At 55.7% G+C, this 17,169-nt stretch overlaps 8 protein-coding genes across 8 annotated transcripts; 4 read left to right on the top strand and 4 right to left on the bottom strand.

Moving 5' to 3' along the window:
* Nucleotides 1-489: 489 nt before the first annotated feature.
* On the top strand, nucleotides 490-876 carry CC84DRAFT_1207485 (uncharacterized protein; the record flags this gene model as incomplete). The annotated part of the gene is made up of 2 exons (XM_018182106.1): nucleotides 490-604; nucleotides 680-876. The coding sequence occupies 2 exons, from the start codon at nucleotides 490-492 to the stop codon at nucleotides 874-876; spliced, it is 312 nt and encodes a 103-aa protein (XP_018032954.1).
* A 955-nt stretch (nucleotides 877-1,831) lies between these two features.
* Nucleotides 1,832-5,067, bottom strand: CC84DRAFT_1097020 (white collar; the record flags this gene model as incomplete). The annotated part of the gene is made up of 2 exons (XM_018174696.1): nucleotides 1,832-2,131; nucleotides 2,185-5,067. 2 exons carry the CDS (start codon nucleotides 5,065-5,067, stop codon nucleotides 1,832-1,834), a joined length of 3,183 nt encoding a protein of 1,060 aa, XP_018032953.1.
* A 722-nt stretch (nucleotides 5,068-5,789) lies between these two features.
* On the top strand, nucleotides 5,790-7,571 carry CC84DRAFT_1166422 (ribosomal protein S2). Its single transcript, XM_018178960.1, has 4 exons — nucleotides 5,790-6,058; nucleotides 6,110-6,355; nucleotides 6,406-7,039; nucleotides 7,086-7,571. Exons 1-4 carry the CDS (start codon nucleotides 6,028-6,030, stop codon nucleotides 7,372-7,374), a joined length of 1,200 nt encoding a protein of 399 aa, XP_018032952.1. The 5' UTR covers nucleotides 5,790-6,027; the 3' UTR covers nucleotides 7,375-7,571.
* A 436-nt stretch (nucleotides 7,572-8,007) lies between these two features.
* On the bottom strand, nucleotides 8,008-9,821 carry CC84DRAFT_1188759 (CRAL/TRIO domain-containing protein; the record flags this gene model as incomplete). Its single annotated transcript, XM_018181006.1, has 3 exons — nucleotides 8,008-8,637; nucleotides 8,706-9,658; nucleotides 9,764-9,821. The coding sequence occupies 3 exons, from the start codon at nucleotides 9,819-9,821 to the stop codon at nucleotides 8,008-8,010; spliced, it is 1,641 nt and encodes a 546-aa protein (XP_018032951.1).
* A 271-nt stretch (nucleotides 9,822-10,092) lies between these two features.
* Nucleotides 10,093-11,497, top strand: CC84DRAFT_898693 (uncharacterized protein). The gene is made up of 2 exons (XM_018187837.1): nucleotides 10,093-10,713; nucleotides 10,812-11,497. The coding sequence occupies exons 1-2, from the start codon at nucleotides 10,363-10,365 to the stop codon at nucleotides 11,148-11,150; spliced, it is 690 nt and encodes a 229-aa protein (XP_018032950.1). The 5' UTR covers nucleotides 10,093-10,362; the 3' UTR covers nucleotides 11,151-11,497.
* Nucleotides 11,362-13,836, bottom strand: CC84DRAFT_1124352 (uncharacterized protein). The gene is made up of 4 exons (XM_018175688.1): nucleotides 13,318-13,836; nucleotides 12,609-13,273; nucleotides 12,236-12,553; nucleotides 11,362-12,175 (listed from the first exon to the last, which is right to left on the bottom strand). Exons 1-4 carry the CDS (start codon nucleotides 13,562-13,564, stop codon nucleotides 11,615-11,617), a joined length of 1,791 nt encoding a protein of 596 aa, XP_018032949.1. The 5' UTR covers nucleotides 13,565-13,836; the 3' UTR covers nucleotides 11,362-11,614.
* CC84DRAFT_898859 (uncharacterized protein) lies at nucleotides 13,500-14,781 on the top strand. The gene is made up of 2 exons (XM_018187838.1): nucleotides 13,500-14,511; nucleotides 14,601-14,781. Exons 1-2 carry the CDS (start codon nucleotides 13,652-13,654, stop codon nucleotides 14,656-14,658), a joined length of 918 nt encoding a protein of 305 aa, XP_018032948.1. The 5' UTR covers nucleotides 13,500-13,651; the 3' UTR covers nucleotides 14,659-14,781.
* Nucleotides 14,782-15,754: 973 nt separating this feature from the next.
* On the bottom strand, nucleotides 15,755-17,024 carry CC84DRAFT_1166419 (alcohol dehydrogenase). Its single transcript, XM_018178959.1, has one exon. It carries the CDS (start codon nucleotides 16,831-16,833, stop codon nucleotides 15,856-15,858), a length of 978 nt encoding a protein of 325 aa, XP_018032947.1. The 5' UTR covers nucleotides 16,834-17,024; the 3' UTR covers nucleotides 15,755-15,855.
* Nucleotides 17,025-17,169: the final 145 nt, after the last annotated feature.

The raw sequence follows: 17,169 nt of genomic DNA, 5'->3' as shown, positions 1-17,169 counted from the left end.
AATGAGATCTTTAAGGGAAGGCTGCGTAGGAAAGCAGTAGATAGTGAAGGAAAGATATTCATGTAACAGTGTCTTGCGTGTGAGATCAGCTACCACGGTACACTCAACTTGAATCATAATCCCCACAGGGCGTGAAAGGAATTTGGATATGGCAAGCTAAGGATTGTTGTTTGTTATGAAATACACCCTGGATTGTCGTGGTGCCCAGTGGGGGAATACAATACTGGCGGTGAGCCATTGTAGTCGAACGTCGCACAAGTCTACTCAGCTCCTCAGGTCGACCCACAAAAACTCCATCTGGAATGTGGCATGATCACAGGCCAGTATTATACTTTCAGCTTCAGGTCCTAGATCCAGGACCGGAGTAGAGATGTAGAGTATAAAGACAAAGCTTCCATCAGTTGTACTTGAGAATTCACAGAGAGTCACCAAAGTATCTTCGAAGACAACAACCGAAAGCTCCACGCCACTCGTAATTCACTCTTCAACATGGTCGCTATCTACACCCTCCTGGCCGTGGGCCTCACGCAGCTCGCCATCACCGCCTCCGCTGGTGACTGCAAGACATTCCAGATGTACTGCGGCTCCACTTTGAAATGGCGCGGTACGCCGTCCCCTTCTACAGTCGATTTATCCAGATCGTTCAAATCTCACTTCGGCCTACTAATGCAAGTCGCAGGCTGGACCGATAAGGAGATCCAGGGAAAGGTGTTGCAGGATGAATGGAACAGTGGCCAGTACCCTGGCACTGACCAGATTGACAAGTCTTTGTTTAAATGCGCAGGCCAGGGCAAAACGTTGGTGTGGGCCAATGGGCGGACTCCATGTGGGAACTGTGTCGATGGAGGGCCAGGAAAGCCTGATTACTGTGCTTAGGCGTCTAAGCGTCCGTTACATATGGAACCTCGAGAATAGAGGGAGCGCTGGAGGGAGATTATGGAAAGTGGAGCTATGTGGATTGATTGGGTTTTCGTTCGTGAAGTTTCGTTTTGGGGGCTACTTCACACTTTCCACGCTTCGAGTACTTGACCTTGTCTCATCCTGTGGTGCAAAGTGAACTATTTAGAGTATTAAACAATTCTTGCTTCTCTTAGATGCCATTCAAAAAGTTTCCGTGTATTCTTTGACATTTGCGGAAGTTAAGTGTGCAAGCAGATGATTTCGGTCATATATCCAACGGCGAATACTTCGAGGATTTTGATACGGCTGTTACATTTCTTAACGGTGGTTCGAGCCTCAGCACATCACATCATCTATACCGGAAAGAGAAGGAGAACTTCAATGGATGACGGAGAAGGACCCATAATCGACTCAATAAAGCAGGTTAGATGGACATATCAGATCTTGTGCTGAGGCTTCCTCCGGATGTGCACTTCCACGCAAGCATGCTTGCTCCATGCGGGGACCCCTCCCCCTACAGCCAACGACCGGAGAACGTGTATGTACAAGAAAGATAGACAACGACGACATCAACAGCCGTGCAAGAAAGACGTACCACCCCAACGCCGGGCAGAGATTTTCCTCCCACCCCGTGTCATGTACACGAAGCCCTGCCCATCAATCAGACCCCACCCCACCCATCTTAAAAGATGGAAGTATGAAGATCAGATCCTACCCGTATAGATCCGATTCACCCAGTATCGACCGTTACGTTAAGCGCAGATGAACCCATTTCGATAACTCTGAACAACATAATTTAAAGTAAGCAAGAAGATTAGATGACTAGGAAACAGCAAGCCGTGCGCAACACTGGGTATCGTTGTGTATGGAAGAGTAAAACATCTCCAGGGACCGTTCGAAAGGAATTTAGTTCGTTTTCCGCCGTGGATCATTAATCCGGTTCGATGCCTTCCTCGATCTTGGGCGGTATATCCATGGCAGGGCTAGTGCTATAGGCTTGTGATGCGGGCACATCCATGCGTGCAACTTTAGCGGCATGCGGGTTGGAGCCGCCGTCGAATTGGCCGTTGTTGTCGACTTTCGCCATGGTGGGATTGGACAATAGTCGGCCATTATCAGAGGAGACGTTTGGGGGCTTGGATTGCGCGTGACGCGGTGACGACGAGCTCTTCTTGCTCTTGTCGCTAACAACAGAGTGCGCCGAGGAGGTTCTCGGAGAAACACGACCTTGCTAGGACAATTGATCAGTTCTGAGCTACAAATCTGGATGCAAAGGCGGCTTACCTGCTTGGCCCATCGGAGACCACAAGAATTGCACAGATCCCTGTTCCCCGATGGTCCGCGCCTCCACTCGGGAGTGGTTCGGGTATGGCAATTCGCACAGTCCTTCTGCAGCTGACCAGCACCCTTCCTCCGCTTACGCTTCTTCTTAGCAGCTAACAGGCTCTGAACCTCCTCTGCAAGATACCTGTTGCGCTTCTCCATCTGGCGTAACTCGTACTGCCAACTTGTGCTCCTAGTGGTTTTGAGCTCGTCGAAGACATTGTCTTCTGAGGCTAGTGAATGATCTTGGTGACCTAGGGTGAGACCGTTAGAGCCTGAAAATGTCGCAGCTTGTTCCTCGGTGTTCGAGTATCGGAGGTCTGTTGTATTGGTCTGTGGTGTAGCGCTACCTGAAACCGATTGTTGCTGATGGGAGGTGCCAGTGTTCGTCGACACAAGTGACATACCTGACTCATCCGACCCTCGAGCCTTGTTGTTCTGGTATAGGGCAGGGCGTTGTGTATATGTGCTGCGGGAATATTTGAGCAGGCGGGTTTGGCCAACCAGGAAGGTAGGTTTGTGGCCGGCGGTGGCGTCGCCAGGATAGACGGTTGTGAAAGCCTGTAGCACTTGGCCTCGCTTGTTGATGACTTCGTGCTTGACTTCACCTTTCCGTCCTGTCCGTGCCAGCTCCAGTATCTTACCAAATTGTTGTTTTGACTCTTGGCGCATCAATGCTTGGATACTGGTGCCCACGAGTTCATCGGGCTGTCTGTCGAGCAAGGAGCGGACATTGGCTGACACGAACAGGAACATGCCAGACGTAGATAGCTTGGTCCATAACTCATTGTCACCAATTCCTCCGGAAGCGCGCAAGACTGTCTTACTGAGCGTGTAGACAGGTCGCTCTCGTCCGACTAAGATGATGCACTTGCGACCTTTACCTTGCTCAGTGTGCAGCGAGCCATGTCCTTCGAACCACATGTACCCGCTCTTCTTCCGTCGGATCCTGAACACTACATTCACCGAGGCACCGTTGCTTGTTTCCTTGAGCTCTCTAGTAACGGGGACGATGTCGGAAGGATGGCATACAGACGACAGGGCTGTGCCGACAAGCTCGCTCGGATCATATTCTAGTACGTGGTTGCTAGACGGAGATAGATAGAGAAACAGTCCCTTTAATGACAGGACATGGACCACGTCATCGGTATTCTCCAGAAGCACTTTGTCCCACAATCGTCGTGTTATTTCGGAATCACCAGTGGAACCGTAAGCGGCTAGGACGTTAGAAACCTCATCCTTGGAAATGGTCGTGCCTTGAGGCTCGGGTAACGCTTTGTGATCCGTGAAGACGTAGCTAGGCATGGACATGCCACGTTGATAATTGACCCGGTATGACCCGTCGGGATTCTTGTTGGTCATTGACTGTGGCTGCTCGACGAGATCGACCTGGAAACCCACGAAGAACTTTGTGCTACCTCCGGGTTCCCATGGGATTGGAATCATAGTCAGCAGATTCATGAACGGTTGTCCACCCCGTCGATAGTTGATCAAGCTGATCTGCGCTTCGGCACGCTCGCTTATAGTGTTCTTCAAATACAGGACCGAGTCGTCATCGACGTACTGCCGTTTAATTCCTGGCTCGACTTTCCCGTCCGGTGATTGGAGAAATCGGCAATTTCGACCTAGGATCATATGCTTACTGTACCCAGTAAGTCGTTCAAAGTTCTCGGAGCAATACACAATTGGTATGTCGTCCATTTCCGCGTCGCACACGACGAACGCACAGGATAGGTCCACGGCGCCAATGTTGATTTGGGGATTCTGTCGAGTAGCCACTCTCATCAAGACTCCTAGCATATCAAAGCCAGTGGACGAGTAGGCATTCTTGAACTGGGCCTTCGAGTGGGGGTTTCTATCCTTTGTCGACGGGAATCCACCAGTGGACGTAACCCACGGGAAGTTGTTCTTGGCATACGAGGCCTCCTCGTAGCGCTGTTGCGGGACCTCGCGTTCCGGGTCTAGCTGAATTGGCCCTTGGTTGGCTAACGATTCCTTGCTCATCTGCGATCCATTTTGCGATGGGATTTGGGGGTTGTGGGAATTCGGTCGACTATTGCTCCGTGGCCGTGAATCCGCGTGGCTTCCGGTGCGTGTGGGCATGTTCGAGTGCACGTTGGACGTGGCATTCGACGATTCGCTTCGAAAGTTCGCCGGCGAGGCCATGCCCATGTTGGAGTCTTGCGGCGCTGAAGTTGGAGGGCCACCGAAGTCTTGGGCGACCGGGGAATTCATCATGGAAGGACCGAATGCACTATTTTGAAACATGGTCATGTCGTTTGGCAACATGGCCATGGGATCGTTCACGTCGAGCGACATGGGCATGCCGCCGGGGTATGGGCTCATGTCCATGTCGAGCGATCCGTTGTGCTGCAGCGGGGAGGCATAGGCGGAGCCGCCGTTGGCCACGTTGGGGAAGGGCGAGTTCGGATTCGCCTGGGAGAACTGAGTATTGATGGCGAGGTCGGCGGCGGGCACGCGGTCGTTCTGCAGCTCGCCCGATGTGTGCGGGAAGGCGGCGGTGGGCAGCATGGCGTCCATGCCGGCGGCAGACATGTCGAACTGAAAATCGTCCATGGTGGAGTTGCCGGGCCCGCCAAAGTTCATCGACGAGAAGCGGCGCGAGTCGGGGCTGTTCATGTTCATCTGATTGCCGGCGTAGACGGGCATGCTGCGGCGGCGGTTCGCCTTGTCGTTGGACGACACGATGTCGTCGAGCGACTGGCCGCTGCCCATGGCGAAGGCGGCATCGAGATCGTCGCCCGACAGGTCCATGATGGGGTTCGCATTGCTTTGTTGCTGCGCGAAGGGCCCCCGCGACTGCGGGTAGGAGTACCCGTTCATGCTCGCACGCAGTCAGGCTCAGGGGAGGGCGAGGGCAGCCGGGAGGGCATCGGTTCGAGCGTGCGCGCGGGCGGCGGCAGTGCGGTGTGGTGTGGGGAGCGAGCGCTGCTGGGGTGGAGTGGGTGGAAGGCGAAGGAACAAGATCGCCCGGCCGGTTAGAGCTAGGCGCGGTTGCGTCGAAAACGAGACAGGACGCAGAGCAGGTAGGGCATCAAGCCTCGCAGCGCCGGGACGGGAGGACGGCGAGGACGGCGAGGACAGGCACGCTGAAATCACACTAACGTAGCGACAAAAGCCATGCGCAGGCGCTGCACTCGCACACGGCCGGTAGTGTCCAGGTCAGCGGGTAGCAGCAACACTTCAGCAGCTCGAGCCGGCCCTGGGGTTAGACTCAGACGCCGTGGCGGAGTGGGGGCATATGGCATTTCAGATGGGATTTTGGCATGCCACAGACGGCGTGCCGCATGCAGGGTAATCCAAGGGCCCCTCGAAACTGCTCCCTGCGGAGCCTCACACCGAGGAGCCATTTCGTATTGTCTGTCCTGTTTCGTCCGGTACGCGTTGCCCCCCGACAGATTGCACGAGCGCGCGAGCGCCGACACTGCGGCGCTTCTTCGCTGGGCTCGATGATATCATTCCCGCCCACTGCTGCACGGACGCTGTGGGCAGCTGGAGCGCTGCCTGAACACTGGCCGGCCGGCAGCGCCAAACAGTGTGCTCCAGCGTCGCAGCAGGCACGGGAGCACGCTGCACGCCGCGACGAGCACTTCCTACGCTGCTGAGCAGCCTTGCCATGCGTGTGTGGCGACATCAACCGTGGCCACGCTAGTATTTGTTTCTCTGCCAGGGCGCTGAAGGATGCTTGGCGGCGCTTTCCGCATTCGACCCGTGCTGGAAATCACATGATCCCGTTCCGACTTTTTGGCAGCCGCGACCGCGCATCAACAGACCACCCAGCCCATGATGATAATACGAAGCGTAGCCCGCGCGGGTAGGCCTCACACTGCTCCGAGATGTGCGTGCACCAATTGACAATGACTAGGCCATCGCGCTTTCCTCCAGAGTCCGTCGCAGCCCTGGCGAAGATTTCTGGCCACGCAGACCGACACCATCGAGCGGACCGCCGACAACAGCTTCAAGCAGTTCCATTCGCTCGAAGCCCAGTACGATGCTTCTGCACCGCCCCAAGAGGTCGTCCCGTCCTTCGACCCTCCGGCCGCGTCAGACCCAGCGTCCGCGCAGGTCACAGGCTCTGTCGCAGAGCAGTACCTCCGCTTCAAGCAGTCGCGTGCGTCGCAGCTTCCCTCTCACATTCAATTCCATTCTGACACAGATCAGAGGCCCAGATAGGTAAAATTGGTTCAGAGATCACGCCGCACTACCAGCCGCACACGCTGCTTAGCAATCCCCCTTCGCCCGCCGACGTTACCCTCGAGCTCCTCCTTGCATCTGAAGCCCACCAGGGCCACGCCACGTCACTCTGGAATCCTGCGAACGCACGCTACATACACGGCATCAGACAGGGCGTGCACATCATCTCACTCGAAGCCACTGCCGCCCACCTTCGCCGTGCCGCAAAGGTCGTTCAGGAGGTATCCAGGAGAGGAGGTCTCGTCCTCTTCGTCGGGACGCGCGATGGCCAGGACCGCGCCGTGGCGAGAGCTTCTGAACTGGCAAAGGGCTACCATCTGTTCGAGCGCTGGATCCCTGGCAGCATCACCAACGGACAACAGATCCTGAGCAAGTGCCGCACCAAGGTGGTTAACGCGAAGGACGAGGAGATACCTGGATTCGAAGAGCAGCTCGCGGATAGGCCCGTCCTGCGACCTGATCTCGTCGTTTGCATGAACCCGCTTGAGAACTACGTTCTACTGCATGAGTGCGCGCTTAACAACATCCCAACCATCGGTGTCATAGACACTAATGCGGATCCCACATGGGTTACCTATCCTATTCCCGCCAACGACGACAGGTGCGCTTCCCCGACCCTGTGCAGATTTCAAGCTGACATTATCCAGTCTTCGCTGCATCCAAGTCATTGCCGGCGTGCTTGGCCGCGCTGGCGAAGCCGGCCAGAAGCAACGTCTCGAGCTCGCCGAAAATGGCAGAGTCACATACCGCCCCGCCGAGAACCTCGTGCTCCCAGAAGCCATGCAAGAGAAGACCGTTGCTGCGGCTGAGCCAGGCGCCGAACTTGACCTCAACGAGAGCCTCGAAGACGCCGATGAGCTCGCGGACAAGCTCGACATGGCCAAGAACCGCGAGATCAGCGACCATGCGGCCCGCGGCATCAAGAAGATCGACTAGACTAAGCCAACCGGGAACGGCCTTGTACCAATCGTTTGTGTATACTAAGCACCCGAGCTGTGCAGATCTGTTGGGGCGCGTATAGTGTTGGATATAACTACATGTAACATAGGCACCTGCACGTCTGCATGTAAGAGCATTAGCGGCGTTAGAATTATGTACACCAATCAACCACTGAGAGAGAAACAAAATGGGAATCTAGATTTTCGTGTTACATCTTGTCCATTTCCCCATTATCGATGCTCATCGGCAAATCGCTGATTTGATATGATTAGTGGTGGGGCCTCACTCGGTGAACACCGCCACCACACCCTCACAAGCCTCTTTTCGCGTGCAGTAGTGTATGTATTCAGTACATATTTCTATGCATCTCAGACTTCTCTTGTGTACATTAGCTAGTGTCGATGTTGTCTCGCTCTACTTCGGCACGAGGCACACGCATGCTGGCAAGTCGGTGACGGGTACATGCAAACGTGTGGTTTAGGTGACGATCGTGCGCGCTCAGTGTGGAGCTGTAGACGGACGGGTAATTAAGTTTTTCTATGCACACATCTTCCCCCTACGAGGGCAACCTGGGCTGGTAGGTAGACTAGGAATACTCCTCGCCTTCAGTCGCCCATATGACCCTCCTGCCTAATCAAGATCATCCGCACTCGTCTCCACTGCGGGCTTGACATTCTCCTTCTCCCGCTCAGGGTAAAAGTTAAGCTTCCCGCCCTCCCCAATCAACCCTATCCGGTCATACAGCGACTTTGCCCGCACGTGCGGATCCAGCTTCCAGTAGTTCACACGCAGACTCTCGGCGACTGCATCGCGCTTCCGTCTCCGGTCGTCGAGCGACGAGCTAGCTCCGCCATCGGCCACCCACTCGAGGATCGTCTTTTCGTACTTGCTCACCAATTCCTGTCTCTCGCTCTCGAGGGCGGCTATGGGCGCCGCATCTCTCGCGTTCTCTCCCTCGACCGGCTCGGTGTAGGCGTACGTGTAGGGATCGTCTCCCTCCAACTCCTTCGGGATCTGGCTTTTTGGCACAAACTTCTCGAGCTCGGTAACGTTCTTGGCGAAGTGCACTTTGCCTGCGACCACAGGGTCGAGCCAGCCCTTGATGACGTTCCACACGGCATTGAAGATCCAGGGGGCTTTGTAGACGAGGACGGTACCAAGGGATTCCGGGTAGTTTGCCTCGAAGCATTTGATCATGAATTTTACGGGGGCATAGTCCATATTTGCCATGGAGAAGTCGGTCATATCAAAGACGATTGTCTGGCGATGTGCGTTAGTTGTGGGTGATCTGACTTGGGGTAGGTTTGTTTGTGAAGAGATGGACTTACAGCGGTGTCAATCGGGGCACGGAGGAGCAGGCGCGCTGTCTCGATGGTGTAGACGGTGTACCGCTCGAGACTGGCCTCCGACTGCTCGCCCGCGCGGTGTAATCTCGCACGTACAATGCACATTGGTCTGCCCTCTGCATCCAAGCCATGGAGGTAACTCTTGCCCATACGAAGCTGCGCGAGGAAATCCTCTCCCTCCTTCTTCACCTTCGGGTCGTCGCTCTTGCTCTCCTTCAGCGCGGCCTCCTCGCCGTTCTTCATAATGTCGTCGTCGACATGCATCTGTTCGAGCCGCCAGTGCATCGTCGAGATCATCATGATGAGCGCCTTGTCCACGTCCCATTTACGCGCGCGCAGGAACCGGAGCAGCAGTGCATCGGGGTGGTCCAGCTTGACCATGCCCCAAAATGCCTTGCGCAGGTCCTCTGGTGCCGTGTTCGCGATCGCGTCGCGGAAGTCCTTGTTCTGCCCGTGCTTGTCGTCTTCCAGCGAGATCTTGCTGATGTCTGGGGTTGACGTGCCGGGTGTTGAAGCGCCAGACGTAGTCTCCGAGTCCGCCTTGTCGCCCTTGTTCCGCCTGAAAACATTGAGCCTGCTCTTCTTCTTGTCTTTTTTGCCGTCCTTTTCTGTTGCGTCGTTGACTGCAGCTGGAGCCACTTCCGCGCCGTTGGCTTCCTCGTCAAGAGCTCCAAACACCTTCATGGTCGCAGCCCAGAGTTCGCGCAGCTTCCCCTCCTGCTCGGGCGTGAGCGTCCCGGGTCGCCCCACAGGCGTGTTTGGCGCCATCACGAGGTATGAATCTGTGCGATCTTTGTAGTCGAAAGTCGCCTCAGATTGGTACTCTTCGGTGTCTTTCGCAGATTGGTTCGTCACCCGTGGGTAGAGTAGTGCGCCACTGACAGCAATGCCCACGACAACGAGCGCTGTGGCTGTCGAACCGCTCTGTTTCGGAACTGGGGGCGGTCGGTACGCTTTGCAATGGTATGCGCGAGCTTCGGCGGGGGGGTATGGGCGGGGCGAGTCACGGATCCAAGAGTGTCGCTTAGGAAGGTGTCTACCGGGCGGGGAAGTGAACTTAGAAGCTGCTCTTGCTACGGCGCGAACACGACAGGACATGTAGGAGGATGGGTCAAGCGCACACGGCTAAAGGCGCTGAAAACACAGGCGCCAGTGACGGCGGGCACGGCTAGCTGGGAGCCGGCTGTAGGCGGAGGGGCGCAGGGGCTCGCGTGCTTGGTCGGACAGCGAGAAGGTGTGGCAGAAGGGGTGGCGGCGTGGTGCAACGCGAGGCTGATGCACTGAATGCGCGGAGCCCGTCAGTAGATGTCCGATCGCACTTGCAACGTTCCGCCGAGGGAACGAGCAGAGCACAGCGGGCACGGGGGTCCAGCATCGTCATTGGTTATGTGGGTAGTTCTTGGCGGTGATGCACCCCTCCAAAGTGTAAACACGAGCTCTTGCGCTTTCGCAGCGTACAGATTCCACATATCCTGCCCCAATTGGCACTCGTCGAACTGCGCATTGGTCCCGCGCATACCTAGTTGTCAATCACCGCCTCGACCTCGAGCCAAAACCCACGCTCCCGACAGCGCGTTCCCAAATCCACGGCTTCACTCCACCACAACAAACACCACACCTCCCATCTACATCCGCAACAATGGCCTCCACAACACCCCTCGCCGAGCCCCGCTCTACCTCGCGCACCCCACGCCCGCGCTCGAAATCACCTGGGTCACGTCTCTCCCGCCCAACGACCCCTCTCCGACCCTCTTCCCGCTCCTCATTCCGCTCCTCCGTCTCCCGCGGCCGCGCCCCCTACACCTCCTCCACCAATCCGCTTGAGGACCTACAAGACGGCTTTGCGGAGCTGTCCGACGCGATGGCCGATCTAGAGCAGAACTTCGTGCACCTGCAGCTGATGCACGAGAGTCTGGCGCGGTTTAGCGAAAGCTTCGCGAGCTTTTTGTACGGGCTGAACATGAATGCTTTTTGTGTGGATTTTCCCGAGGTAGGTTTCGCATACTCTACGCCCGTCTCAGGATTTCGCTGTACTCCTTCGCTATACTCCAATCTGAGTTCAAGGACCCGAGCTGACGAGGAGCCCAGGCACCAATCCCCGACTCCTTCAAGCGCCCGCTCCACGATCCCCAGACAAACTTCCGCACTTCGCAAAACCAGGAAGTACCCGACGTCGAAGCCACGTTCCTGACCACAGACACCTCCTTCGTCGAGAACCCGCCAAGCTCAAAGGTCGCCAATAAGTTCCAGAACCCCATTACGCCGGCGCCCGCGGAGAAGAAAGCTGCTACGCGTGGGAGAGGCGGAATTCCGCGTGCGGGTGCGAGAGGTGGGGGCATTCCGGTGAGGGGAGGAGCGGGCAGGGGGACGAGGGGGAGTGGGATTGCGAGGGGGAGAGGGGCTGGCAGGGGTACCAGAGGTGCGTAGCATTCATGGTGTGCTAGAGTTCACCTTCTTGCACATAGGTTTTGGGGCATAATTATGATATCCAGAGATGCACATGAGCACAAAACATCACATTCCACATTGTGCAATCAAGTCCCCTGGATCAATGACTGAGTGATTCCGTTCGCTTCCAACCATTACATCTACTCCCCACCAACCCTGCTTCCCGTATCGCAAACTATCCCATCATTAACCGCATACCTCATTAACATTACCATCCACTCCCAAAATACAACTGCTGCAGCAGCATTCCAGGCCGATCGCCTCCAAAAAGGAGGGGGGTATCACAGGAAAGTCGTAAAGCCGTGGATCTGTACACAAAAAAAGAGAGAGGCGACGAATCGAACAAGTTAGAGCAGAGGTAGAAGGAGATAGAAGGGGTATCGACTCCGGCGCTATGCAAGCAGGAGAAGGTGCAAAGGATGAGACCACCTCGATAGGATCGTTCAGGCGAGTACGCCGGCGCTTTCTTTGGCAAAGCGGCTTGCGCTCTCGTGGCGAGTTGCCCAGCCCTTTATGGCGACCACGACGACGGTCCAGGCCATCAGGAGCGCCACAAGGCCCATCGTGACAGTGAAAGTGAACATGGCATCGAGGTTGTACGATTCGAGCGCGGCGACGGTATCTTTGTTGCTGACCATGAACGTGATGCCTCCTGCGATGAGGCAGAAAGCAGTGATAACCTCGGTGGGTGGGCGCGAGGGCAGGTACGACATCGGCGGCCTGATGTAGAGGGTGATGTAGGTGAGCGCGCGGCATAGCGCAAAGCCCATGAACATGGTCCCCCATTGCGAATGGATCATGGTGGACAGCATCGAAGCTTGGTGGTGCGAGCTCATCATTTTGCCTAGCAAGAGAATGATGAGGCCAGGTATGGGGTTCATCGAGAAGCGGTACTGGCGCGGCTGCTGCCACGCCTCATCATGGAACTGTGATGGCGGCTGGACCGAGAGAACGGTACTGTTCAGAAGCTCTCGCACCCTCGACGATTCGACAATCATGCCCAACTAGGAAGGTGGTCAGTAAGCTTGGCGCTAGCTAAAAGGGTAAGACCAGTGAACACTCACCAAACCACCGCCAAAGAACATCACGGATATCGAGACATGCTCCAGATCCTGCGCAGTCCAGGCATCTCCCCAGGCGGCTAAGTGTTCCAGAAAGACATTGGTACAGCCGTACAGCCAAATGACGAACGATTCTGTGAACTCGGCGGAAGGTATAGCCGCACGCCGACGGCCCACAACCTCCTTCGGTGGCTTCACGTTCCATGCCCATCCAAAGTCGGCGAACGCTCCCATCCAGCGGCCCAAGGTGAGCAGACCGTACCCGAAGAAGATGCCGCCCTTGACGTAGTGCGCGAGGACGTTGAAGACGGCGCCGCCGTGCTGCAAATCATGGTTAGCGCGAGACGTGTCCATACGTCGCCATAAGTCGACTTACTCCAATACCTCCATACACCACAGTGCCGGACATGATTGCGACAAAGCCTTGGATGAGAATGGTACGATCAACTACGACGTACAGAACTCGGAGGACCTTTAGTGGCTTGCCAACTGCAAAGCGTGCAACGTTGCGCGAGAAAAATTTATCGACCGCATTGTTCTTGAGAAAACCACGCTTCTCGGCATCTATATCGATATCATCCAATTCATCGTGGGTAGCCCTGCGTGGCGGCATGTTGAATTGTCGCTCCTCGGATTCAACGCTTGGAGAGGTGGAGTTGGAGTTACCGTACAAAGAGGCGGAATTGCGTTCGGTCCCCTGGCCAGAATCGTTTGACCATCTTCCAGGGGATACGTCTTGCACGTCGTCGTGTACGCGATGATAGCGAGCCATGTTTGCGGCGTTCAAAGGCTCACCGGAATGGTCTTCAAGAGAGTATGGCTTAGCGCGCGCCGTGTACACCTGGACCAAGGCCATGAAGACCCATGCCGAGGCGATCCACGTTATGATCCATCCAATCTTGCTATGCGCATTGTTTTCGTACAACTCAGGTGTCCTGTGGTTGTAAACAAGGCCAAGAAGTAGCGCGAAGGCGTTGGTGACGAGGAAGATAAATTGGGCCGAGATTGCTAGGCGCGAGCGGGCAATACTGAGCATCACACCTTTAAGAGTTAGTGGCACCCTCAGGAGGCTGAGCCGAACCTACCGACTGGCAGAACAACCACCCACGCCAGGATCTCAAGTGCGATGTGCCAGTACATCAATGAGACGTGCTCGGACAAGCTCCAGTAGCTCTGGGGAGCTCCGTTGTCTACCGCTGGCGGTGGCGCAGCATCGTGCATGTCCATGTCTACAGAGCCGCCATTGTGCTCGTCGCCGTGAGCAGCTACCAGAGGAAGGGTCTCTAGTAGGAGCGCCGCGGTTGCTAAAGTGAGAACTTGCGCTCTCGTCATGTAGGATCGGGGTTATGCGGACTTGAACGATGCCCTGGGAAAGAAATAGTGACAGCCCAGACGTATGTAGTGTCTGCTGAAGATGCGATGCGTTACTCAAGATTCGGAGCTAGCCAGATGTCGCGGACAGACGATAGGAGCCGGGTCAGAGGTTCAAGAAGCAGCGAGGCGGCAGTACAAAGAGCTATAGGTTGCGCCACGATGGGCGGGCAAAGCATTTTAAGAATGCCTGCCTACCGGATGTATCGGAGACGAATGGCGGACTGGCAGCATCACACGAGGGTTTTGTCATCTCTGCAGCATGGCCGCCTCGCTCCGCGAGTTCCCTTCGAGGTTCCTGTGACGCCTGCGACTGCCTGTCAGCGCGCGAGGGTGGGTCCCGCCTGCCGGGCTGCACAGGCGCGCTTGGCGTCATTCCCTGCGCCCTTGCTCTTGCCTTACTCCTCCGGCACACTATTCCGCCACACTTGCACCGGGACAGGCCGCAGAGCCCGCGATACACTTCAGCCCTGCAGATTTAAGCTCGTCAAACCTCTGCGCGGTCAGTTTCTTTCTTTGACAACACCATGTGTTGGCGACGAGCAGGCGGGCGGAGGGGGCTGCAGGTGCCATGCATCGGCATCGGCCTGGCACGTCTCCGAGCGGCAGCGAGCTTCCTTACCTGACGCTCGACACCACACAACATTCGGCGCTAGTGCTGAGATGAAGAACTCGGCGACTTTTCCATCGAAGATCTCGCCTGTAAATTCGGGAAATTCGGTAGCCTACGAGCAGCATCGACAGACGACCTCGCAGAATCTGCGCCCTTGTCTCCGCGCTTTCTCCTTGTTCGCCCGAGCCTCCCCTGCAGTCCTCTGCATCCATCGACTCATCGCGATCGACGTCACGGCTCTGCGAATGGCGACAGTCTTAAGCTTTGTAGCGCCTTGGCAAATGTGCACCTCCCGGTGAGCAATCCAACGGTCGGTGCGTCTGCTGATCGAGGCTTGATGCTCGCAGGGCCACGCTTGCTGACTGTCGGGTGCCGGCCGCACAGCTATCCGCCCACTTCCGGCTGGGACATCACGGCACCACCATTGTACACCATAAGATAATTGTGCTAGCCAAGTCCCCAGAAAAGTGGAATGTCGAACAGTCTGGCCATCAAGAAAGGGTCGCAGCTGACGCAGGTTTCAACCATGTTCGTGCGCTTGACGTTTGGACACGTCTCGGCGATCAACATCAACGCACACATCACACCAACCAACATGATCCAAGCCTGGGCCTCATGAGTTGCGCATCGTGTCCTACGCCTCAACCCTGAGTCACCGGACCAGCAGGATGCTCGATTTCAACGCAAATGCAGCCTTGCTTTAGCGCTGCTGTTTCTGTTTCGTGCTCAGCAACTCACGACATGATTGATAATGCTCCGCCAGAACCAGTAAACTGTGCTGACGAGTGCTCTGTTCTTCCGAGGTCGAAGCATTCCGATTCTGATGAACACACCATGCCAGTGGACGATTATTGCCCACTGCGACTTTCCCCATGTCGATTCACATTGTGCGATGCACGTCGAGTTATGCAAACACACCCAATGGAATTCGGATTCATGACATATCCGAGCTACCTGCATTACTCCCCTGCCACGAGCTGGCCAGGATCTTTTAACACCGGTGCAGCCACCGACATCGCAATATCCATATAGCACACAGACCAGTGGCTCTCCGGCTGACACCCACCCTTGCTTGATCAGGCGACGCTCAGCCAACTCTATATAGACAACAACACACTCGAAGCACACCGCTGCGTTACCGTCCCGCGTATTGTCAAGGGCAGTCTTATTCCCGACCCTCCGTTCAAATGGTCTTCAGCCTGTGCATGGATCCGGTTTGTCTTGGCGATTCCGCCACGAGATATCGTATCGAACTCTCCAGGTCCATCGTCCTGCCATTGTGGATCGGTTGACCTGACCAAAAGCCGGCTTACCCCACAACGAAGTTTTGTACAATTGTAGACTCCGACGCACTTCGGTGTTTTCTTAACCAACACCCGGATCGGTAAGGTATGTCCCACCGTGCCGGTAAATTCGGTAAACGAAAAGCACGTCGTCGGCCGAGGCGCTTGGACAGTGGGGATCAACACGTTTTCGACCTCTTGCATACACATCGTATGCAACAGAAATGTTGCTTCCAAATGGTAATATTAAAATGACCACACCTAAGATCCCAATGTACATAGGTTCCCGCGCACAATGATCCAAGATGCTTATTCAACAAATAATGTTGCGCTCATGCGCATGTGTGGTAGACAATTTACGCGCCGACTTTCAAGATTATCTTGCCCTTCGCGTGACCTTCTTCAAGCTTCTTGAAAGCCTCTTCGAATTGAGCAAGCTCATAGACACTATCCACAACCGCTTGGCACTTCTTTTGCTCTAGCAGGTCCGTCACCTCTGCCAACTGAGCTCCATTGGGCTCTACGATGAACCAGACGCCCAGCACTCCTTCGGCCACTCCATCTTCTGGTCTCTTCGGATTTGGTGGCTCCGCGACACTGACAACCTTCGCTCCCTCTCTTGCACACTTCCAAGCGTCTGTTAAAGTTACTCCACCGATGCAGTCGAGAACAACATCGAATCCACGGGCCGCCCGGTCCACGCTGACCCACTCAAGTAGATCCACCTTTCTGTAGTCTAGGACAGTATCCACTCCCAGGCTCTTCACGAAGTCGACGTTGGATGTTCCACATGTACCAACAACGTCTGCGCCTGCCTGGTGCGCAAGTTGAACCCCCCAGAGCCCAACGCCACCGGACGCCGCTGTGATCAGAACACGCTTCCCTGTGTTCTTTCCTTCTTTCGGTGGCTTCAGCGCACCGTGTACGAATAGGCCTTGGTACGCACTTAATGCGCTCAACGGCACGCTCGCCGTCTCCTCCCAGCCAAGACCCTCCGGTTTCAACGCGAGCTCGGTCTCGTGAGCAACAGTTATGTCTCGAGCGTTGCCCTTCCAGGTAAATGTCGTGAGCGCATAGACCTCATCTCCTGGCTTGAACTTGTGTTCGCCTTGGCTTTGCGGGGCGGAGATGATTTCACCTGCGAGATCTAAACCAGGAACTGGAGCGTCGGGACCTTTTGGCTCGGCCCATGTGAGCTCTTCACGGGTCAGGGCGCACGCTTTGGTCCGGATGATGTAGCATTCTGGGTGGTCGTTGGGTGTGGGCTCGGGGTGATTTGGATCCAGCGTGAGGGTTTCGGGAGACTTGTCGCCAGTTCGGATGAGGGCGCGCATTTTAGGAGGGGTTCAAGGATCGAATGAAGATATCGGAAGGTCGCAATTCTTCAACAAAAAGATGTGGGCTTATACGATGGGGATCAATCGCAATCAGCCTCTATAGTAAACAATTTGGCAGCCGCGATCCTTATCCTGGCGGACTGCCGATAGCTTCGTCGCTCTTGTGCGGAAAAACACCGCTTCACCTCATGTAATATGGATTTGTTGACTCCCCATTGGGAACAGCTGCACCGTGTTTTATCTTGCTCGTATTCGTGCAACATGGTGTGCTGGCATCGGTGAATCGGCTACTCGGCGTTTTGGGCTCACCTAGATCGCCCAACGAGGAAGCTA

This window comes from Paraphaeosphaeria sporulosa, assembly GCF_001642045.1.
Source record: "Paraphaeosphaeria sporulosa strain AP3s5-JAC2a unplaced genomic scaffold CC84scaffold_8, whole genome shotgun sequence".
In the NCBI taxonomy this organism is placed as follows: domain Eukaryota; kingdom Fungi; phylum Ascomycota; class Dothideomycetes; order Pleosporales; family Didymosphaeriaceae; genus Paraphaeosphaeria; species Paraphaeosphaeria sporulosa.
This window is presented reverse-complemented; position numbering and strand designations above follow the sequence as displayed.